Genomic DNA, 21751 nt, shown 5'->3' with positions numbered 1-21751 from the left:
GCAGCACCGTCACCCTGCCTGCCTCCAGGTTCAGCCTTCCTGCCCTCATCTCCCGCTCGCTCCTCAGCCCACGGCCTCCATTCCCACTCACTTGTCTATTCATTCAACAAACACTGTGCAGTGCCTGCTTTAAGGCTGGCCCTGATCTGAGTGTGGAGATGACAAAGGTGTGGCCACCCTCTGGCCCCAGTGTGAACGTCCTCTCAGGAGCCTGTTTATCCTGCATCACCTGCCAGGGCCACCATCTGGTTACCCGCAGGGACGAGAACTTGCTGAATCCCCAGTGCCTGACTGAGCCTGGAACATAACAGATGCTCAACTAAGAGTGTCCAGCGACTGCCGGAGGCACGCCTGACAGCTGGCCACTGAAGCCAGGACCGTTTCCAACCAGAGGTGAGTTTCCTCCGGGGACATTCAGCAATGTCTGGAGGCCTTTGTGGCTGGGAGGTGTGAGGAACACTGCCATCTAGCAGGCGGGGGCCAGGGAAGCCGCGGGACCCTTACCAGGCCTCAGACAGGTGGCCCTCTCTGGCCCAGAGGTCAGTAGGGCCGAGGCCCCAGGCCTCTTCTCCAAGAACTCAGCATCTAATGAGATGGTGACCTCGGTCTTGAGGGGGGATGAGGGACACAACTTGGATTTCCTTTTTTAGCTTCTTTTGGGTCTGTTTTGTGTGACGCCGACTGGGCGGTGTCTGAAAGTGCTCTAGTCGAGTGGCAAATGGCCGAAGGCAAGAGCGGCCCTGCAGAGGCCCCTGCTTGGGAGAGTCCACGTGGACGGGAAGACCCCTTCACACTCTCGTGAGGCCTGGGGCTCCCTGTGTCGCCGCCTCACTGGGTCGGGACAGCCTTGTGCCGACCCATCGCCTCGGCCTGCTCACCCGGGCCTGAGGGCTTCTGATATCGTGAGCGAGAGGCCAAGGGGCCTGGGGGGCCGAGAGCTTTGCAGCGGGTGCAGCCTTTCTCTGGTCGGCTGGCTGTGGGGCTGGGGGACCCCGAGCTGTGCCCTGGTGCTGGGGCTCCCCTAGCCTCTTTTGGGGCCTACCTGGGCTATTGTCCTTCAAAGATGCGATCTCTTCTTCTATTTGTTTATGGTGTTGGGTCACCCTTTGGAGTCTCTCCTCTAGGCTCACGATCGTGTGGGAGTGCTGTTTGATTTGCTCCTTGTATTCCATGATTTCTTCCTCAAACCCATGTTTCTGTGATTCCCGCTGGTCCTGGAGACTCTTCACTGTCAGCTGCTGCAGTATTATCTGCTCCTCCATCATGATCTGGGGAAACAGGGCAATGGTTATGGGAGCTGGATATGATGACCACAACATCGGTCTTGTTTGTACACACAGGTGCTGACCTCGGTCTGGCCACAGGACCTTTGCACATGCTGTTTCCTCTGACTGACATACTACTTCCCTGGCCCTCCCATGGCTGACCCCTTCTGGTCTTTTGGGTCTCAGTTTCAACATCCCCTTAAAGAGCCCCCCTCGCCCTGATCACCCATCCACAGGAGTAGTCTGAGACACTTTCTATTTTATTTGTCTAATTTTCTCTTTTATTGTTCCCCAAGACCTTTATCACCATCTGAAATGAACCTGTTCCCGTGTTTCTTATGCCTGTGAGAACTCGGCTCCCTGGCAGAAGAAACCTGCCTTTTCTCATTGACTACTGGGCCCACATGTCTAGACCCAGACTCTTGATAAATATGAATAAGTGAAACATTTTATCAGGAAAAAGAAATGAATTTGGACTTCTTCAAAGCAAAAGTCCCTAACGGCCCCAGGATGTCGAATCAGAGCCCGCCCAGGGCCACCTGCCCCTTCCCGAGGCCCTTCTTGGTGTGTGCACCCGCCTGCCTCCCGCCTGCTTCTGCTACCGCCCTCCCCCGGCTCCTGCTCCCTGGGGCCCAGTCGCTGGCCTTCTCTCCCGAGGCGTGGATTCTTTGTGGGATGGCTCCTTCGTGCCCACTTCCCAACCGTCGCCATGAGACTTGTCCAAATTCAAATTCCTCCTCCCTCCCAAATCTTATCCCTAAGCAGGGCGGTGGCAGAACCGGTGCCTCCGTTACCTAGCGCGTCGCTCCCAGAGCCCCAACCGGGGCCTCCCTGTGCCACCAAAGTGCCCTTCGCCTGCCATGTGGCCCCGGGTGCCCTGCTGAAGCTTGCCAGTCTCCCTTGGCCCCTCCGCCCCTGGTGCTTGCGTCCCTGAGCCAGGTGTCAGGTGCCCACCAGGCCCAAGCGTCCAGGTCTCTGTGACTGACCTACAGCTGCGACCCGCCTGCCTGGCCTCTGCCTCCCTCCCTCAGATCTACTTTGTCTTCCCAGGAGGTTCATCTTTTCGGGTCATCACCGCAGACCTGCTACCTGGGCGCACCAGGGACAGGACGGGCCTAGCGGGCAGCCCGTCTGCCGAGAGCCTCCGGTGCCAGTTACAGCCCGAAAGCCTGCATTACAGTCTGCAGGGCGGTCGCTGACCACCAAGTCCCAGGCCCCTGGCTCCTTCCCCTCCAGCTGTGCGGCCCCGCCCCTCATCTCAGGAGCCTCCGAGGAGGCCTCTGGCCTCCAGCCTGGGACTCCCTTTCACAGCAGCCAACACTTCTCCCGGGGCAGCTTTGCCTCTAAGGGACACTGGCAACTTCTGGAGACGTTTCTGGCCATCGCAACCGGGAGAAGGGAGCTGGCACCAGCGGGGGAAGACCGGGATGCGACTGACCCTCTTGCAGCGCCCAGGGTGGCTCCCGACAGGAAAGAGGGACGGGCTGAGGCTGGGAGGGACTCTGCCGTCTTCCCCGGGGCGCCTTCTCCCGTCCCTGCCCTGCAGGGCACCGACTTACCAGCTTCGTCTTGGCGGTTTCCAGTTCGGCCAAGGTCTCGTTTAGCTTCAGGGCGAGGCTCTCTGCTCTGAGGCTTTCGGCCCTCTTGGTTTGCTGAGCCTCTTCTACCATGGCCAGAGCGTCACTTAACTTACTATTTAAAGTGTTCTCTTTTTGCCCTTTTAATTCTATTTCCTAGACAAACAGCAAACATCAAATTAGCAGACATTCGGGACTAGGGGTCAACTCTAGCCTCCTCGCCCCGCGGTCTCCAGAGAGGACTTTGGGAGTCCATTCTGCCGATCCTGGCGAGGCCGAGTCCACGCCTTGCCTGGAGCCTCCAGCTTCTGCCCGACTGTCCCTGGTGCGCAGCTGGGGTCTGGCGCCTGGGGATTCCTGGTCTCTTCGCTCAGTCCCGACACCTGGAGCTCGCAGGCCAGCTCTATTTCTCCGTCTGAGGCAATCTTCAGATACCTGAGGGGGGCTGTCGAGTCTCTGTCCAAGTCTGTCCTCCGGGATAAACGGGCCAAATTCCTCCACCTTTGCAGCGTGACCTGCCTTTGGGACACTCTGCTTTCCTCGGGGCTTTGGCTCTGGGATGGCCTCCCCCACCCTCCAGGCCCTGGCCACGTAGGACCCCAGTTGATGTGTCCCATCTCTCTGCCAGAACCCCTTCTTCCTGCCTTGGATGGTCAAAATCCTATGGCTCTGTGAGCCCTCCAGACAAGGTGGAACCAGGGCTTCTTCGCAGGCGTGGAGTGGGGTCTTCCAAACACGATTTAGTCCAGTTTGACATATATTCTTTTTTTTTTGGGTGCTGGGGATCGAACCCAGGGCCTTGCAAGGAAGGCACTCTACCAACTGAGCTATCTCCCCAGCCCTGACATATATTCTTGAGACATGTTACTGGGCACTCTCAATCAGCAGTGGCAATGTGAATAGGTATGGTCCTTCTGGAAGATTTCTTGGCAGCACATTGTGAGTCTGAAAATGTTCACATTCTAGGACCCAGAAGTTGTTTTTTTTTTTTTTTTTCTATTTTGGTACCAGGGACAGAACCCAGGAGTGCTTAACCGCTGAGCCACATCCCTAGCCCTTCTTATTTTTTATTTTGAGGCAGGGTCTTGCTAAGTTGCTGAGGCTAGCCTTGAACTTGAGATTCTCCTGTTTCAGCCTGCGATCACAGGCATGCACCGCTGCGCCTGGCTGCGGCTCTTTCTGTGGGAACTGATCGGAAGGATGTCCAGCGTGATGCAAGTGGTGTTCAGCCAAGCGTCTTGCATCCCCTTGAAAATGGGGAAAACCCCCAGGGCCTGACCAGGAGGAGGGGCATCAGACGCAGCGCAGATCCAGGTCATCCTTCAACGGCGGGTGGCGGAAGATGGTTCAGCAATACGGAGACGCTTGGACAACATGCCACCTATAAAAAACTGGCTTCCAAATAGCGCGCAGCACGTCACAGCGAAAACCACTGGCTTCGTAATAAGTCGATATTTATCCATGTCTCTAATCATGCTCGGCATCCGGGCGGCATCACGTCAAAACCTCACTAGTGACAGCTGTCCTCGGGAACCACGGTTCGTTTTTCTTCTCCTGAGTGATTTTCTGTATTTTTCACGTGTTCCAGGGTGACAGGGGCTCCTTTATAACCAGGAAGGGAACCTGCACTTCTTGCAAGTGCCACCTTCCTCAGGCTCTCCCTGAGCGTCACTGGAGGCGCCTCTTCCCCACGAGGCCCCGCTGGGCTCCATCTGATGCTTGGTGAGGGTCTTCACACCGCCACTAGAGCCGAGGACGAGCAGACACAGCCAGAGGAGGTGCTCACTGGGGACAGCGGCAGAAGCCCCATGGCCACCTGTCACCTACTGCTCAGTCAAACCCCAGGTGTTCGGAGACTCCACGGCCAACTGCTGGCCACGGAGCTGCCTGTGTCTCTGCCTGAGGCGGGAGAAGCCTGCTCACTGCTGCCACTGCCCAGGTGTGAACCTGGTTTTCTTCTCTCTCTCTTTCGTCTGCTGTACCTGCGCAGGTGAAGGCGACCTTTTCATTGCTCTTCTGTAAAATGACATGCAGATAAGTCCCTCTGTGTCTGGGTGGCCCCTCTGTTACATGTTTATCTGCAACTTGCAATTTCACACTGGTTAGATGTACTTATTACAAATTCAGCTGGGAGATTTTTGAAGATGCATCCTAAACACGGATTCAGAATCGGTGGCATTTACACCAACCCTCATCGTATAATTTTTTTTCTCATTTTCTAAATTACTTTTTGCATACAGAGTTTAAAAATCTGATTTAAAGAACAACAAGTTTGTAACGATTCACCTTGAAATAGCAAAACGCATTTCAAACAAGTGTGTCTACACATTTGGAAACAGAATAAAACAGTGTTTTATTTTGAAATGGAATTATTTCCGTTGACTACCTATTGAGTTATTTTGAATATCAGATGTTGGCATGCATTCATCTTGTGGATAAAATATACTTTTCAAATACGTTAAGATATTCAGTGACCTTGTTTAAAAAATTCTGTGTTCAATTTCAGAAAAGCCAAATTTGTTTGTTTTAAGTATTCTTTTAATTTAAAACATTTTATTTCAAATCAACAAATTATAATTATGTATATTTATGGGGATCAAAATAATGCTATGATTATTATAATACAGAATGCCATTTCAGAATAATGAAATCAATGTATCTGTCACCTCGAATACTTATTTTTTTTGGTGGAGACATTTGAAATCTACTCTTAGCAATGCATAACACACTATTATTTATTATGTTCGTCACACAGTGCAGTAGATCTCAAAAGAAAAAAATCCCAACTTATTCCTCCATGAGGCTTTGTAATATTGGATCGTCATCCGCCCCTCCCCCCACGCCCCAGGCTCTGCAACCAGCTTCCTGCTCTCTGCTGTGTGAATTGGATTGGGTTCCACATACACATGAGAGTGCACAGTATTTGTTTGGCTGTGGCTGGCTTATTTCGCGTACCATGATCTTCTCCAGTTCCATTTGGTGATCATGCATACCAGAATTTCCTCCTTTTTAAAGGCTGCATAGTATTCCCTTGTGTATGTGGACAGCACGTCTGCTTTATCCATTATTCATAATCTGGCTGTTGTGGATCGAGCCGCCATGAACGTGGGTGCAGACGTCACCTTGACCGACTGACCTGAAATCTTTCAGGTAGATATCCAGAAGTGGCATTGCTGGGTCATCTGGTAATTGTGTCCTGAGCTTTTGGAGGAACCCCAAGCGGTTTTCCTCGGCAGCCACGCTGATTTGATGACGCACGAAGGTCCTTTTTCTCCTCATTCTGCTCTGCACCAGTGCCCTCTTCACAGCGGCCATTCTGGTGGGGTCGGGGAGGTGGTACCCGGGTGGCTTCCGTTCCTATTTCCCTAAGGGTCAGTGACGCTGAGCACTTTTCAAGCATCTGTTGGCCATTCGTTTGTCTTTTATAACATATGGAATGGCCTCTTCCTTTGCTCAGGGCTGCCTGACTTCCTGGTCTGTGCTGGACATTAGCCACTTATCAGATGCACATCTTGCAAGTATTTTTTTGCCCAATCTGCAGGTCGTCTGTCTATTTGGTTATTTCCTTATCGTACAGAAGCTTTTGATTTTGATGGAATTCCATTGATCTATTTTCCCTTTTGTTGCTTCGTTTTTGGGTTCAAATCTAACAAAACAACAACAACAACAAAAGCCATGGCTGGGGCCCGAGTCCCGCTGTTTTTCCTGGGTTCCCTGGGTCTGGCTGGCACATGGTGAGTCCCTCGGGGGAGTTCTGCTCCTGGGCAGGTGTGAAGTGGCTGCTGATGTCCCAGACCCCGCCCTCTGATGTCCCTGTCCCCTCCGGGGTGTTCTTGAGGACGTTCCTTGTGGCTCCGCAGAGTGTCGGATGGCGAGCCCCAAGAGAGGGACCAAGAACAGTCGCGTGTCCATGGCTTGGGCCATTCTGGCCTAGTGAGTTGTACAGGCTTTGTCTTGCCTGGTAACTTCTAGAACAAAACCGTGACTCATTCACTGATTTCACGACACACTTCTTTTTTTTTTTAGCTCCGTGGAACACCATGTGGGGCACCCAGCCGGGGACAGAGTGCTTCCCTCGGGCTCCCGTGTGACCTGGGCACCCTGCCCCCACACAGGTGGGCAGCCCTGGGTCTCGCACACCTTGCCTTCTCCGAACACGTGCCGGGGGCCCAGTGCCCTGGGGGCTGTGGGTGGCGCTGTTCATAGGGCCAGGGCACCGCTGGGCAGCTCGCCAAGACTGCAAATTCCCAAGTCCATCCTGGGCCCCAGGAGTCAGAATCTCGGGGGGTGAGGCCCAAAAAGGGGTGCTTGGAATAAGTCCCCCAGAGATTCTGATGCAGACTAGTGATGGGGACCTTGGACCCGAGACGGATGTGAGACGAGGGACACTTTCAGTCCCCAGGGGCTCCCACTCCTTTGGGATCCTATGTACCTTGGTGTGAATTTAACCCCCGACAGCCGGACTGTGGCAATCGCTCGCAGTGTGTGCACGCATGTGTGTCCTCTGCACTACTGGGACCCAGGAGGGGTCCCACAGAGATGGTGAGCAACTTGCCTAAAGACCCACAGCCAGAGAGAGGAGGAGGCCGGCTCCGAGCCCGGCCGCCTGGCCACGGGCTCGCTGGTCTCTCTCGGCCGCTGGGCGCTGGAGCCTACCTCCTTCTGCTTGGTCAGGCGGTTCTCCAGGTCCTGCACCTTCCTCCTTTCCTTCTCTAAGGCCTCCTTCGCCTTCTGAATCTCATAGGTGATGCTGTTCTCCGAGATCTGGGGGTCAAGGGCGAGGGGACAAGGGGTGAGCGGTCACTGCAGAGGGGAGCGGGGGACAGGGTTGGCCAGAGCCAGGGCTGGCCTGGAGAGAGGCCAGAGTCCCGAGCTGCCTCCAGGCAGGGTGAGGACCAGGAGCACGTGCTGAGGCGGGAGTGACTCGCAGTCGGGATTCCCGGCTGGTGTTCAGGAAGTGACATCCTGGTGAGTGTCGGGTCTTGTCATTTGGTGACGAGCCACCATACGAGCTGGTAAGTGTTGGCACAAGTGCAGGCCTGGCGGGGAGGTACCTGGCTTTCCAGAGGTGTGGGAGAGATGTGGGGCACACTTCCTGTCCCCACACTTCCTGACCCTGGCGTCAGAGGACTGAGTCTGAATAGCCCTGTCTACACAGGCGTGGGTTTCAGGAATTCATGCCCAGGACAGGGTGGAGTCAAGGACACCTGCTCCAAGACCCGGGCCTGGGGCGGGCGGCTGGGAGAACCTGCCGGCCACCCTGCCATCGCGGTGAGACACTGCCGTCATTGAAACCCTGCGGTTACGCCCCCACGCAAACGTCAAGTGCACAGACAGGTGTTGTAAACATTGTGTGCTGCGCAGCCGCAGGCTGGAGCAGAGTTACGGAGGCCTGAGCCGTGGGCATCTGGAGGGGACTGGGGACTCAATTTTCTTAGTGGATGTGTGTTCTTGTCAGAAAGGAGAAGGCACGGACATTGTTACGGGGAGCACCAGGCAGGTGGGAGGTTTTAATTGGGGCAGAGGTGGGGACGCTGGGGAGGCGTGTGGCCCTGAAGAAGAGACAGCGTTCCCAGGGTTCCCATGTTTCATGAGCTGTCCGAGGTCCCCACCTGCGCGAGCCCTCCCCACCTCCCCGGGCTCCGGCCCACCTTCCCACTGCAGGGTCTCCCACCTGTCGTGAGAGGCCACCTCCCCACCCCACATCTCCTGCCTGTCATGAGAGGCCACGTTCCCACTGTCACTTCTCCTGCCCATGGTATTCTGCTCAGCACACCCCAGAGGAGGGCAGCAGGTACACGGCCTGCGTCCCGCTCTGAGGGGATGCTCAAGGGCAGCCACCCTTCCAGCCCCAGACGGGACACCTGTCCAGGGACCGCTTTACGGGTGAGGAAACAGAAGCTGTGCCTGAGGACAGGTGACGTCCCTGTCACACCCTCAGGAAGTGGTGTGACGCTGATTCCAGTGCCCTGCCCTAACCCTGTGTCCCCAGCCTCGTGGCCCCGGATTTCCACGCCAGCCCACCTGCCGCTGGCCTGGAGGGAGCCCAGGTGGGAGCTCACCCTGGCCATGAGCTAGGGGTGCTCTGGGGGCGGCCGTGGCCGATTCGGGTCCCACACCTTGGAGTCCTCGTGTCCAACCCCTCACCCCCGCTGGACTCTGCCCTTCCTGCCCTCGCAGGCGTGGCCCAGTTCCCCTGCCAAGGCCTTTGCTGCCCTGCCCCACCCTGGACCTTGCCCTCGCTGGGTAGGTGCCTCGCAAGTGCCGACTCCCTTCCCAGGCCTCTGGGGCGGCTCTGCCACCAGGCCCACGTCACAGGTGAGGGCACAGAGAGGGCAGGGGCTTGCCAGGGTGCACTGCCTGCTGGAGCCAGGATCCGTACCCGGAACTGGAACCTCGGCCCGCGGAGCCCGGCTCCTTCCTGTCCTCCCTGCTCCTTCTCCAGCCCTCTTGCTCTGGCCGGGGTCCTGCCCTTTTATGCCCCAGTGTGTCCCGGCGGGCTCAGGTCCGTCCTCCCTCCGGGTGCTCAGAGGCCGCCCTGGGTGCTCTGGTTCCCAGGGCCTGGCTCTGGGCTGGCCAGGTTCACGTGGCTCTGTCTCCCCGACCTGGGCCGGGGCCTCTGGGCAGCATGGCCCTGGCCTGTCTTGTCCACTGTGGTGTCCCTGGTCCCCAGCAGAGCCTGACACACAGGTGCTCAGAGAACATGGGGGGTGAATGGCATGGAGTGGAACAGCCGCTGAGCCTGTCCTGGGAGTGGCCTCGAGGGCCAGCAGAGCCGGCCAGCACTGCCCCTGCCCCTGTCCGTGGAGATGCTGCAGGCTGTTGGTGACATCTGCCTAGCCCCGCCTGTCTCCGGGGTGACCCCAGCACCGGGGCTGGCAGAGCGACATCCCTCTGTCGGCCTTGGGGTCTGCCTGTCATGGTGCTGCAGGCTGGAGTGTCTGGTGGGCCTGTCCCCAGGCTGGTGGGTGGGTGGGTAGGTGGATGTCCCTTTCTCCGCCTGGCCCTGCGCTTGGGGACCCCTCCTCGTCTCCCCCGGGCATTGTCCCTGTAAGGCTGCATGTCTCACCTGCCCCAGAAGGTGGGTCCCCTGTGACATGTGGCCACCAGGAGGGCTGCTCACACACCTGCCCCCTGACTGCCAGCCCCACCTGGGGGTCTGCGGGAGCGTCTCTCATGCCATAGACACCTTGCTGTGAGGACAAGGATGGGCAGGACGCTGGCTGAGGGACCGGGGCTCTCCTGGGGGCAGCCCTCTGCCCTAGGTGGGGCCGCAGAGCAGGACCAGCTGGGGTGCAGGTGTGTCCTAAGCACGCCAGCCTAGCCCCTGGCTCCTGTGGGAAGCCGCCTTCCCATTTTACAGAAGAGGACACTGAGGGGCAGGGCTTGGGGGTCTGCCCGCCGTGTCCTAGGCAGCTCGGGTGGCAGGCTTGGCCCCCTTGGAGCTGCTGCTCCGCTTGCGCCTTCTGGAGGGTCCTGGCTCCTACCTCCTTCTGCTGGGTCAGGTGGTTCTCCAGGTCTTGCGCCTTCCGTCGTTCCGACTCCAGGGCTTCCTTGGCCTTCCTCTTCTCCTGGGCGATGCTGCTCTCCAAGACCTGAAAAGCAACGTCCGGTCCTTTGGGTGCCTGCCGGTGACGTTGATGCTCAGGACGGTCCTGACAGCGAAGAGGAGGGTGGGCAGCCCCGGCTCAGGCTGCCTCGCTCTCCAGCGCCTGGCGGGGGCTCTTCGCATAGGAGGAACAGGTGGTGGCTTGGCTCGGGCTGCCGCGCTTTGTGGCAGTGAGGCCGGACCTGGACCCTGTGCAGGGGCAGCTGGCCACTGCACCTGGGGCCTGGGGCAGGACCCGGCAGGCAGAGGGCCAGGCTCGCTGTCACCGGAGCCAAGCCTCCCTGATAGGAGAAGCTCATCAGTTAGGAAGTTTCCCACCATCAGATGAATCTCTTAAGCAGAATCTGGTTTCAAGAGGAGGACCAGGTCCTGGATGGAAGAGCCACGACAGACCAGTCTTCGCAGGGCCAGGGTGGGCCTGGCAGGGACTCTGGGGGGACACAGGGCCAGTGTTTGGCAGTCCTGTCAAGGACTCATCTGGGAAGCGCTTGAGATGAGTGATTGGGCCAAAGGATTCAAAGCCAGTCCCCGAGGGATCAGCTGCTGGCCTGCCTGTCTGTCAGCTGGACTCCCCTGGCCGGCCTCCTGAACACCAGCGTGAGCGTCAGGCGTTTGGAACTTAGAACAGGGTTTCCATTATAGTCCAGTCAGGGCCTGGATTGGCCCACTGGGGGCCCTTAACCCCCCACACATCATAGATTTTGCGGTGAAAAGCCCCCGCGCCCTCCTGTCGCGCATCAGCCCAGCGGCCAGACGAGCAGCAGCATTGCAGGGACCCCACCTGCGTTCTGAGGGCCTGAGGTCGCTTCAGGTCAGGGCACGCACCCGTGAATCCTGAGAGACTCCGAGGCCCTCCCCTGCGACCCCACACCCCGGTGCCCAGCCTCTGTCCCCGGGGTCCTCCGCGGCTGGGACGGGCCTCACCTGGAGGAGACACGCCCTGCCCCGCGCTCCCCGGGCCTTAGCAGGGAAGGGGGGCTGACCCTTCCCGCTGCCTCAAACCCCCGACTGCCCCTTGCCCTTGGAGGATCAGCTGGTAAGTGACACAGATCCGACGAGAAGAAAGGGTCCGCCAGCCCCCAGGTCGAGTGTGGGAGGAGCCCCAGAGAGGCCCGACCAGCCCCGGCCTCACTCCTGCTCCTGAAATCCCTACATTCCAGGGTCACCCTCTGTGGACCTCTTGGTGGCATCTGACTTCAGTGACTCCGTGGAGACAACTCGGCGGCCGCCTCAGTGACGTGTGCAGAGGCCACGAGCACAGCCGTGGGAGAACCAACCACACACACCCTCCCTGGGGCCGCAGGGCCGTGTCGGGGTCTCTTCCTTCTCCCACGTGGTGGGTGGGCCAAGCACTGCTCTGAGGGGGACAGGAAGCAAGGTAGCTAGAGGTCGAAGGGGCAGGAATGAGAGCAGTAAACACATTCATTTGTTCAGGGACGTGCGTCAAACGCTCCATGAGGCACATCCAACCCCCACAGCTCCCTTCCGCTAAGGGAGGGATTGACAGATCTGCCCCAGCTGGGACTTGAACTCACATCTCACCTGACTGCAAAGCCTGCACCCCTCTCAGCTGCCGTAGGATTGAGGGATTAATGAAAACCTGCATGAAGAAGTCTCAGGGACCTGAGGGTGACCACAAGCTAAACACGAATCAGTAATGTCATAGAGCCACCTCAGAGCTTGTCGGGCACATTAAGAGAAGCAGCACATCTTCACCCAGGGAGGGGAGGGTACTTCCCTAGGCCTCCATGGCTGGGGAATAGGGCTCGGCTCTGGCTACCACACTTTAGGAAGAAAATAAGTGACAGATTGCCAACTCAGGTGACTCGAGGGGCCAGACAGGTGCCAAAAGTGGGGACTCTGTTGGGTGCAGTAGGGAACGGTGAGGACTGGGGCAGTCTGCTGCCCCTTGGTCCAGCGCCAGTCCTCGTTGCCAGGTGGAAACACCGGCCAGGTTTCCTGACTCTCAAGAGAGGATGGAAATTTGAATTTCTAAGTATATTTTATAAATTCAAAATACAACTTTCTGGGCCCAACATAACATGTCTGTAGGTTCTTTTTAGCTGGGAGCTACAGTCTGTGCCTTGTCGGGAGCAGAGCAGGCTGTGGAGAGGCCTGGACCGGCTTCAGTCCTGCCAGACGCGTAAGGAGAGGTGGTCTGGGCCCGGGGGGGGGGGGGGGGGGCAGGCACAGGAGCAGGTCCCGGTTTCCAAACGTCCCAGTGATTATGTGGTGGAGGAAGGAGACTGTCCGGCAGGGGCCCAGGGGCGGGAGGGGGACCATACCCTGATGTGGGAAGGCCCACCCACCTCGACCTGGAGGAAACACTCCTGCCAGCCCAGGGCACCCACTGGGACACGCTGCCCTGGGTGTGGACGTTCCTGGGCTGAGGCGGTGACTGGGGGAGGGTTCCTGCAGCCCTGGACTCCCACGGCAGCCTCCACGCAAGAGATGCCACATCCCCTGTCCCCACTTGTTCCTCAAGCTCTGTCTTCAAAGGTGTTTTATGCTGGTCACATTTTGTCCCCACCCGTGGCCAAGTTCCAGCTCCTGGGGCCTCTCCTGAGTCCCCCGTGCATCCCCAGCAGCCAAGCCCAGCCAGGGCCCAGGGCACCAGAGGCTCCAGCAGGAGGCCCAGCCTGGCTTCCCCTCCCCCGCCCTCTGAGCTCGCTGCCCTGTGGCCTCAGGCTCCTCCTCCTGGGCTCCGTCCGCCCCCTGGGCTGCCTACCTCCTTCTGGCGGGCCAGGCGACCCTCCAGCTCCTGGACTCTGCTCTCCTTCTCCTCCAGGGCCTCCATGGATCTGCTTTTCTCTTGAGCGATGCGTTCTTCCAGAGTCTGCAAGCCAACGAGGGTTGCTGAACAGACCTGGTGGCCGTGCGAGAGTGGGGACTCCCCACCACACCCTCCAGGGACGGGGCAGCGGACGGAGCTTGTGGTGGGTGCTGAAGGGGGCAGGCCCAGACGAGGCCCCGTTCAGCCCCAACCTACCTCCTTCTGGCGGGCCAGGCGGCTCTCCAGCTCCTGCACTCTCCTCTGCTCCTCCTGCAAGGCCTCCTTCGCTCTGCTTTTCTCTTGAGCAACCTCGTCCTCCAGAGCCTGCAAGTCAGCGACGGTTGAGCAGACCTGGTTACCATGGCGGGCGTGTGGACTCTGCCACACTCTGCAGACTTCCCTCTCAGTCCACCACACCCACAGCAGGGTGAGGGCCACAGAACCCCGGAGCCGAGTGTGGGCTCTGGAGTGTGTAGGGCCATCTGAGCCCCAGACTAGACTCCAGTGGTAGGGCCTTGTTAAGTAGGAAGCCTCAGTCTCCCTATCTGCACAATGGGGACAGCAGTAGTTCTTTCTGCTTTGGGTGGATGTGAGGAACGGGGGAGGGGGGATGATTGGCACAGTGAACACCAAGCAGCCCCGCTCTGCAGAGGAGGGTACAGGCTCAGAGAGATTAAGAAATGTGCCTGCCTATAATCCCAGGGACTCAGGAGGCTGAGGCAGGAGGATTGGAAGTTTGAGACCAGCCTTGGCAATTTAGTGAGTCTGTGTCTCTAAAAATAAGAAAAGGGCTGGAGTGTAGCTCAATGGTTGAGTATCCCTGAGTTTAATCTCTAGTCCTACCAATAAAAGAGAGAGAGAGAGAGAGAGAGAGAGAGAGAGAGAGAGAGAGAGAGAGAGATCTGCCTAATTTATTAGTGATTCCCTGTAGCAGGGAGTGGGACTGGCACCCTGGCCCTAAGTTAGGGATCAGTGAATGACAGCCCACAGACCCACTGTGGCCCACGGCCTGTTTTTTAAAATAAAGTTTTATTGGAACACTCGGCCCTCATCGTTTGTGTGTGGCCTGTGCTGCTGTTGCGCGGTAGCAGAGTTGCGAGGTCACGACAGTGACTGCAGCATACGGCCAGCTACACAGAAATACCCGTCACCGGCTCTTTATGGAAACAGTTGCCGGCCCTGGTCTGCAGCATAAGAGGATGGCGCTCACGTTCACAGTACAAAAGACATGCGAGGCTGATGAAGGAACTAGAATTTCGTTTGCCATCAAAACGGAGTCCTCCAACAAGCCAGCCTTCACCAGAGAGCTCGGGCAGGTGACAAGGCGTCGGGGGCATCGAATGGTGCGAGGAAGGGCCACTTAAAGCCAGGACACCGGCACCAAGGTCCAGGAAGCTCCCTTCGGACGAGTCCTCCAGCTGATGTCTGCCAGTGACATACCGGGAAGGGTGACCAGGACAGCAGCCGTGGGGACCAGGAGCAGGTCGCCTCTGGCTGGCTGGGTGCACTGAGGCTCCTGGGCATAAGAGGGTCTGAAAGCAGCCCTAGAAGTGCTCTCTGTCAGGAACAGTGTCGTAAACGGGTGACAGGGAAGCCAGCGCAGTGCCCAGGGTGCTGACCATGGAGGGGCTGCAGCACCAGATCCCAACAGAGCTTTTGGGCAGCTTTGGGCAGAGCTTTGGGCAGGCTGGGAAGCTGGACGCCGGGTCCGAGCTGGCTGCGTCTCCTCACTTCTGCATCTCGACACTGTTCAGGATGCGCCGCTCTGATGGCTGTAGTTAACGTCACCTTTGTGGGTGTGACGGATGGCTCTTCCTTTGTATCTTTTATTTCATAAAAGGCAGAAAGGCAGAGAAAGAGGCAAGGGGAGAAGAGGGAGGAGGAGGGGAGACAGGTCCCAGGGCAACCGGATGTGAACCGGAGGGTGGAAATGGAAGAGGCCTGGGGAGGCCTGGACAGCCGGCCTGTGCGATGGAGGAGGACGTCCCAGTCGGCTGTCACTGAGCAGCCACTCGGGAAAGGTGGCGACTGTGGCAGTGCAGTCCCCACAGGGAGGGAGGGAGGGGAAGAGCTGGGGTCTGTGGCTGGGGGCTGCTGTCTCAGGGGGTGGGAGGAGGGCTGCAGGCAAAGCCCGCTCCATGCCCACCCGGGCAGTGGTTCTCAACTGTGGCCGCATGTTGGAGTCGCCCAGAGCGTTTCTCACCCCCCGAGCGTGGCCACACGGTCACCCTGGCTAGACTGGTACCAGCGGGTGGGGGAGGGGCAAGGCTGGTATCTGATATCTCCCAAAAGACAGAGGCGTGACCCCAGCCAGGAGCCGCTGACCCAGACTGGCTCCTGGACGATGGCGACGCTCATGACAGGTCCGTGAACGTCAAGGGGTCCAAGCTCAAGACCTGGATGAGATCGGTGCAGGAAACATGGTGTCTGGCCTCCTCCAGAGATTCCTAGGCAGTGGGTCTGCGCTGGGCCACAGTCTGTGTTTCTAACAGGGCGTCTTATTAAGTTGTTCTTATCAGGAAACTTGGGGAAGACCCCCTGGGAGGCTGCTCTGAGAGGCACACCTGTCACCTCAGCACCATCTGAAGACCCGGGAACCGCCGAGCCAGAATCTGCAGCCGAGCCAGAATCTGCAGCCGAGCCAGACCCCTAGATGACTCTCGGCCCCTTGGCCTTCCACAGGCGCTGCGGTAGGCTGTCTTCTGATTGACCTGGTTTCTGGAAGATTTAGTAGCAAGTCTGGTCATTTGTTTTCCCTGACACGTATGAAGACTGGAATAATCGGAAGCTGATTTGGCACCCACGGTCTGTCGCTTATGAACAGTGACGGTGGTTTGTACGAACTACTGTATAAAAGCAAACAAGGTGCCGTTTCTCAAAGTTGCAACAGGCTTGCCTTTTCAGGTTGATTTTGCTGCGAGTTTTAGAATTCAAGCTTCAGGTGAAATCCTTCATAATTATTCATCTCATTTAATAATTTAGATCCAGAGCACTAACCCAGAAGTTGCGGGGATTTCTCCACCTCAGCACAGGCATGCCATTTCCCATCGAACAGGAAGATTCTTTCATTGGTTTCTAGTAGCAAAAAGAACAAGAGGGACCTCCTTACCGCCTTCTCCTCCATCAGCAGCCTGATTTTGGCTTTCAGCTTCTCCTCTTGCTCCAGCATCTCTTCGTTCAGCTTCTCCTTTTCTGCCCGATGCTCCTGCAGCTTTTCTTGCAGCAGAAACTGGTGGGTTTCCTGAGAGCTGCTGATCTTGATCTAAATTGAGAGAAGGGGAAGCTGAGGTTGACAGGAACTGGATGAAGAAGTCATTTCCACACTTCTTTACAAATTGTATACCTTTCGGGGGACAAAGATTTACACAAAAGTTTCTTAAAAACACAGACAAACTCTACTTAGTCTAACTTCTGGTAGGGAAGCAGTAGAATATGAAGACTTTGGATTCTGGATCTAGATAAAATCCCCAACTCAAGGTTACTTCCAGATGCTTCCCCATTTAGAAAATGAGATTGATCGTAGTATTCTGTGTCTGATTCAATGATATAATGAGGGAAAGTTTTTAGCCTGGTGCTGGGTACGTAGATGATGCTCAGTAAATGGTAACTGGAATTATGAGTTACTATTTGCTGGGTGTGGGAGAAAAAAGCAGTGAACTGGAGCCAGAAGGCCTGAGCTTTGTCTTGATTCCTTTGATTAAGTTGTTCTTATCAGGAAACTTTGGGAGACACAATGAGCCCTGTGGTAATCAAAGAATAACTTCTCTGGCCTTTGATGTCCGTATCTGTAAAATGAGGAGAACGGACTGGACCAGGGTTGACAGACTGCAGTGCGCAGGCTGCACCTGGCCCACTGTCTGTGTTTGTAAATAAAACTTTATTGCAAAAGAGCCACGCCCATCACATCTGCTCATTCACAGTCTGGCTCTACCGCAGCAGAGTTGAATCTGTGTGACTGAGACCATGTGATCTACAGATATTAAGATCGAGTGGCCCGTTACAGAGAAAGGCACTGACCCTTGGATCAGGTCTGTGCAGTGGGTGGAAATGACCGTCTGGATCTGTAGCTTTTCTCTACCCCTGTCTTTGCCTGTCACTCCCAGTGCCTGCCCACACTGCATCCGGGGACACTGAACTCAGTCATGTGATTTGCTTTGGCCAAAGGGATGTTAGCACACATATCAGAAGCAGAGGACGGAAAAGAGGGACCACTTTTGCTGTCCCTGGTGCCTCTGTGGTTTGCAGGAGAAGGTGCCCAGCTCGCTTTCTGAGGGAGAGAGACCCTCAGAAAGAGTTCCTCACTCCAGGGGGCCAGCCTAGACCCGCCAAGAACCACCAACACAGGATGCCTGAGCCAGCCCACCCAAGGGAGCAGGGCGCCCGGCTGCTGACCCGGGCAAGTGAGCAGGCACTAGTAGTTGTTGAATGCCCCTCAAGTCACGTGGCTCTTTATTGCACGGTGTTGATGATAATAGCTATCAGAGCGGTACGATCCCTAAGGGCCATTCACCTCTCAGATCGCCCTTTGGTGATTCTGCTGCCTGGATTGTGGTAGCCGGACTTCGCACCCTGGGTCTTATAAACACAGTTTTCAAGATCTGATGGCCTTAAGTGTTTTAGGTTTGACGGGGAACGAGCAGCGTGATTAGTCCAGGGGACAGCTTCCTGTCTTTGCCCTTGGCACGGGAGATCTGGCCACCCTGTCCACACCTGAGAGATCATTTCCGCTATTGGAGGCTGGGGGCTGACTTGCCAGGGAAGAAACAGATCTCAAGCACAGAGTCCTCTACAAATGTCCAGGAGCTGGAACGAACTTTGAGAAAAAGAGCTTAAACAAATTACCTGAAGTTCCTGGGTCTGGTTCGTAATCTTTTTATAATGTTCCAGAAGGTATATCAGATACAAGGAGAACCCTTAAAAAGAGAAGTGGGGAGGAGATAAGCATCAGTGCCACTCCTTCGCTTTCTGAATCACGCCTTTACAAAAGTTTGTTTATTTATTCAAACCCGGGCCCGCGCACACGCTCGGCAAGCGCTCTACAGGCTGAGCTATTCGCCTGCTAAAAAAAATTTTGTTTGTTTACGTGTTTATTTATTTTCTGAACGCCATGGCGTCAGAGCCTGCGGACAGAAAGACAAAGACTCCGGGCCTCCGGTGGAAAGAACAGAGCTGCCCTGTGGCTCCAGCTCTTAAAACCACGGACGAACTTTGCATGGACTCAAATCTAAGTTTCTTTTTGGAGGTGGGAAATAAAAACCTCTCAAGAGAACACCTGTTTTCTACGTGTCCACTATGTGCAAATCGTGCTGGCCAGGGGGAGGAGGAGGGAAGCCAGGCGCTCCGGGTCTTAGGGTTCAACCTGAGGGACAAGGTCTAAATGCCTGGTGGGAAATAAGCAGGGACCCTAGGTGGCTTGTCGGTGACAGTGGAGGACGGGATGTGTGTGAGGGTCTCCAAGGAGGCAGGGACCATTCATGCGGAGTGATCAGAAAAGGCTACCTGCAGAGGAGCCCCTGGGTGCGGGCATTGCGCAGGCAGAATTCAGAGTGGGAGGGAGGACGTTCTGGACAGAGCGTGTGGCTGGCTGAATGACCCTCCACAACGTCCAGGTCCCAACCCCTGGAACCTGCCTCACATGGCACAAGGGACTTGGCAAATGTGCTCCATGAAGGATTTTGAGGTGGGGAGTCTCCTGGATCATCAGGCTGGGGCTAATACAATCCGCAGGCTCTTATGGGAGGGAAATGGGGAGCTTCATACAGATGGACAGACAGAAGCTGATGTGATGGAAACAGAGAGTCCAAGATGCTATGTGTTGTTGCACAGCAACAAGGTGGAGGAAGGGGCCATGAGCCAAGAGATGAAGCCCCCAAAGCTGAGGGGGGCAAGGAAGCAGATTCTCCCCTGCAGTTCCCACAGGGCCAGCCCTGTGGACTCCTCAACATCAGCCCGGTGAGACTGGGGTGGACTCCGGCCTCCAGAACTGAAGGAGGATGCGGGCATGTTTCGAGCCATGAAGGTGTGGCGGTTGGTTACAGCAGACAGCCGACCAGCACAGGGACGAGGCGGGACGGGAAAGGCAAACGCAGTGCGTGACTTGGGAGGTGCTGAGCGTCACTGGGCAGCTCGGCAGAGTCAGATGAAGAGTGAGATCTGCCCCTGGCAGGCCTAGAACGTGAGCCTGGCTTCACGTCGTTGAAACGCGCCGAGTGCATCCTACGTGCCTGGCCCTCCTGAGCAGGGAAGGGAGGTGTCACCCGCTGCAGTGTCCTGTGGTCACCCCGTTTGATAGGGCGGTTCTGAGATGCCCGACGGCCAGTGGCGGGGCCAGGATTTGGGCTCCAGTTACAATCTAAAATGCCTCCAGACCTTCTGGGTGTCCCCGATGTGGGAAAGTCCCCTCCTCTGAGTTAGAGGCAGGAGCTGAACTGAGAGCCCAAGGGAGACCCTGGCATTCTGTGTCCATGGTCTGGACACGCTGGGGAAGCAGGCATGAGGCGAAAGAATGAGAGAGAGGGGCCAGGGTGTGTTTCAGACATGTTGAATATGACATATGGAAGGCCTCCGAGGAGAGCTGGTCAGCGGGAGCTGGACGTGTCCAGTTGGAAAGGTCAGGTCTTTATGCAAAGTAGGAAAGAGCTCCCTGCCTACTGGTGGATGTGGCCTGACCTAGGGCCCCACCTGCTGCCTCAGCGGGGTCCCCTTATGTGGGACTCAACCTGCACCCCTGCTCCTAGCAGAAAGGCCTGTGATCCTATCCATCTGGACATCACGGGGTAGGCGGGGCTGCTGAGGCACCTGAAGTGGAGAGGCAAGAGGGCAGGACCAAGGCCTGCGCTCGGGACACCCTCGTGTTAGGGACGGCCAGTGGTGAAGGGGGCTGCTGCAAGCCCCCAGGAGGGACCAGGGGAGAGACAGGGAGCACCAGGGCCCCGGCCACCAAGGTGGGAGAGGGTCCAGGAACGCTGGACAGGCCAGAGGGGGCACAGCCTGGGGAAAGATGGCGGCCTGCTGGCGCAGCAGGGATCGATGTCTGCTACGTGGCAGGGCCAAGGCCAAGAGCTAGCAAGGATGTGGTAATGAAGACGTGGAGCAATGCACGTTTAGGAGCTCGGAGGCTGGAGGGGTCTGCTCGGCCAGTGTGAAGTGGCAGCAGGACAGGAGCTGCGAGGGACCAAGATGGCGGGGAGGGGAGGCGGCCTGGCTGGCGCTGGCTGGGGCGATGGCAAGTGCAGGCGCTTGCGGCTGAGTGAGCGTGCATCCCGGCCTTGGCTCAGCTGCAGCTGCGACCCAGGCCAAAGGGCAAGGCCCAGATTACGGGTGAGCCCCAAAGAGGACTAAGGGAGAAGGGAACCCGGGCTGTCGAAGCGGGAGAGGGCGTGCTGGATCACCTTCCAGGTTGGGTGGTGAACTGTGGTCACAGTGGGATTTTGCTCTTTGGGGTAAGAGCAAGTCTTTATTATGTTTGTGTTTAGAGAAGTTCTATATGGGGCTGGGGTTGTGGCTCGGTGGTACAGCCTTTGCCTAGCACGCAGGAGGCGCTGGCTTCCCTCCCCGACATAAAAAGCTAGATAAACAAAATAAAGGTATTGTATCCATCTACAACTAAAAAAAGGAACGGGGATACATAGTATATCTCAACTGGCTCCATTATCTTCTCACTGAGGACACTGTATCTTGGATATATGGGATCGGGCTGTTTTCCACTGTAGGGAAGACTTTCATTTGTAACAAAGTCTTGCAGAAACAGACACAAACAACTGAACTAGCAGAGAAAAATGTGAAGGTCCTTTGATTCCTTTATCAAGGGAAGCCCTGGGCGGCTAGTTTCAAGGTGCTTCCTATCTGTCTGGCTGGACAGCACAGCTCGCTGCCCCATCAGACAGCAGCCCACAAGGAGAAGCCCACAAGGCCCCCTTCCCTGGGCTGTCCCTGTCGTCACCTAGAAGTGCTTCCAGCAGTCTCCCTCTCCATTTGGGCCACCTGGGTTCTAAAATGAGGCTGTTGGGCCCACTTCACAGAGCTGTTGTGAGGCCGAACTGAGACACTGTGTGTAAAATGCTGAGGTTGGTGTCTTGAGTAAGAGCTCAAGATGAGTGCCAACCACCATCATCACCATTGTCACCATTGTCACCCTCGTCACCATTGTCACCATCACCACCATCACCACCATCACCACCATGATCACCACCATCACCACCGTGATCACCATCATCACCACCTCCCCCATCACCACCACGATCACCTACATCATCACCACCACCATCCCCTCCCCTCCTCAGGGGGTGGCCGTGGGCTGGGAGCTGGGTCAGTGGCGAGCACAGGAAGGCTCTGCTCCCCGATGTTGCCTGCACGGGGAGAGACAGTGCCTTTGTTGTCAGCTTTCTCTTCTGCCCAGTGGCCCCTCGCTGCCCTGTCTCCTCCTCCCTCTCCTTTCTCTTGACTTCTTAGAACTGAGCGGCTGCCGTGGCTGAAGAGAGCACCAGGGCCTGCTTCACCCGCAGGTGTCCCGGGGAGCATTATGTCC

The 21751-nt window shown here is 56.8% G+C and overlaps 1 protein-coding gene and 1 pseudogene across 5 annotated transcripts in view; one reads left to right on the top strand and one right to left on the bottom strand.

Annotated features, from left to right (window-relative positions):
• LOC306654597 (caspase-9-like) overlaps positions 1-21751 on the top strand; it is a 462751-nt pseudogene that overhangs the window by 99289 nt on the left and 341711 nt on the right. The gene's annotated exons all lie outside the window — the stretch shown is intronic.
• The window catches only part of FHAD1 (forkhead associated phosphopeptide binding domain 1), a 105592-nt gene that overhangs the window by 23390 nt on the left and 60451 nt on the right, over positions 1-21751 (bottom strand). For 3 of the 4 annotated variants that reach the window (XM_079142806.1, XM_079142808.1, XM_079142807.1), the window contains 8 exons: positions 18067-18137; positions 16334-16486; positions 13441-13548; positions 13180-13287; positions 10330-10437; positions 7499-7606; positions 2825-2998; positions 1043-1268 (listed from right to left, as the gene is read on the bottom strand). In XM_079142806.1, the coding sequence (XP_078998932.1) occupies positions 1043-1268; positions 2825-2998; positions 7499-7606; positions 10330-10437; positions 13180-13287; positions 13441-13548; positions 16334-16486; positions 18067-18137 (1056 nt within the window). The remainder of the gene's footprint in view (positions 1-1042; positions 1269-2824; positions 2999-7498; positions 7607-10329; positions 10438-13179; positions 13288-13440; positions 13549-16333; positions 16487-18066; positions 18138-21751) is intronic. The other variant, XM_079142809.1, reaches the window with a different exon arrangement.

This window comes from Sciurus vulgaris (genome assembly GCF_902686455.1).
Source record: "Sciurus vulgaris genome assembly, chromosome: 1".
Lineage (NCBI taxonomy): Eukaryota > Metazoa > Chordata > Mammalia > Rodentia > Sciuridae > Sciurus > Sciurus vulgaris.
The sequence above is the reverse complement of the archived record's forward strand: the minus strand, read 5'-3'. Positions and strand labels throughout refer to the sequence as shown.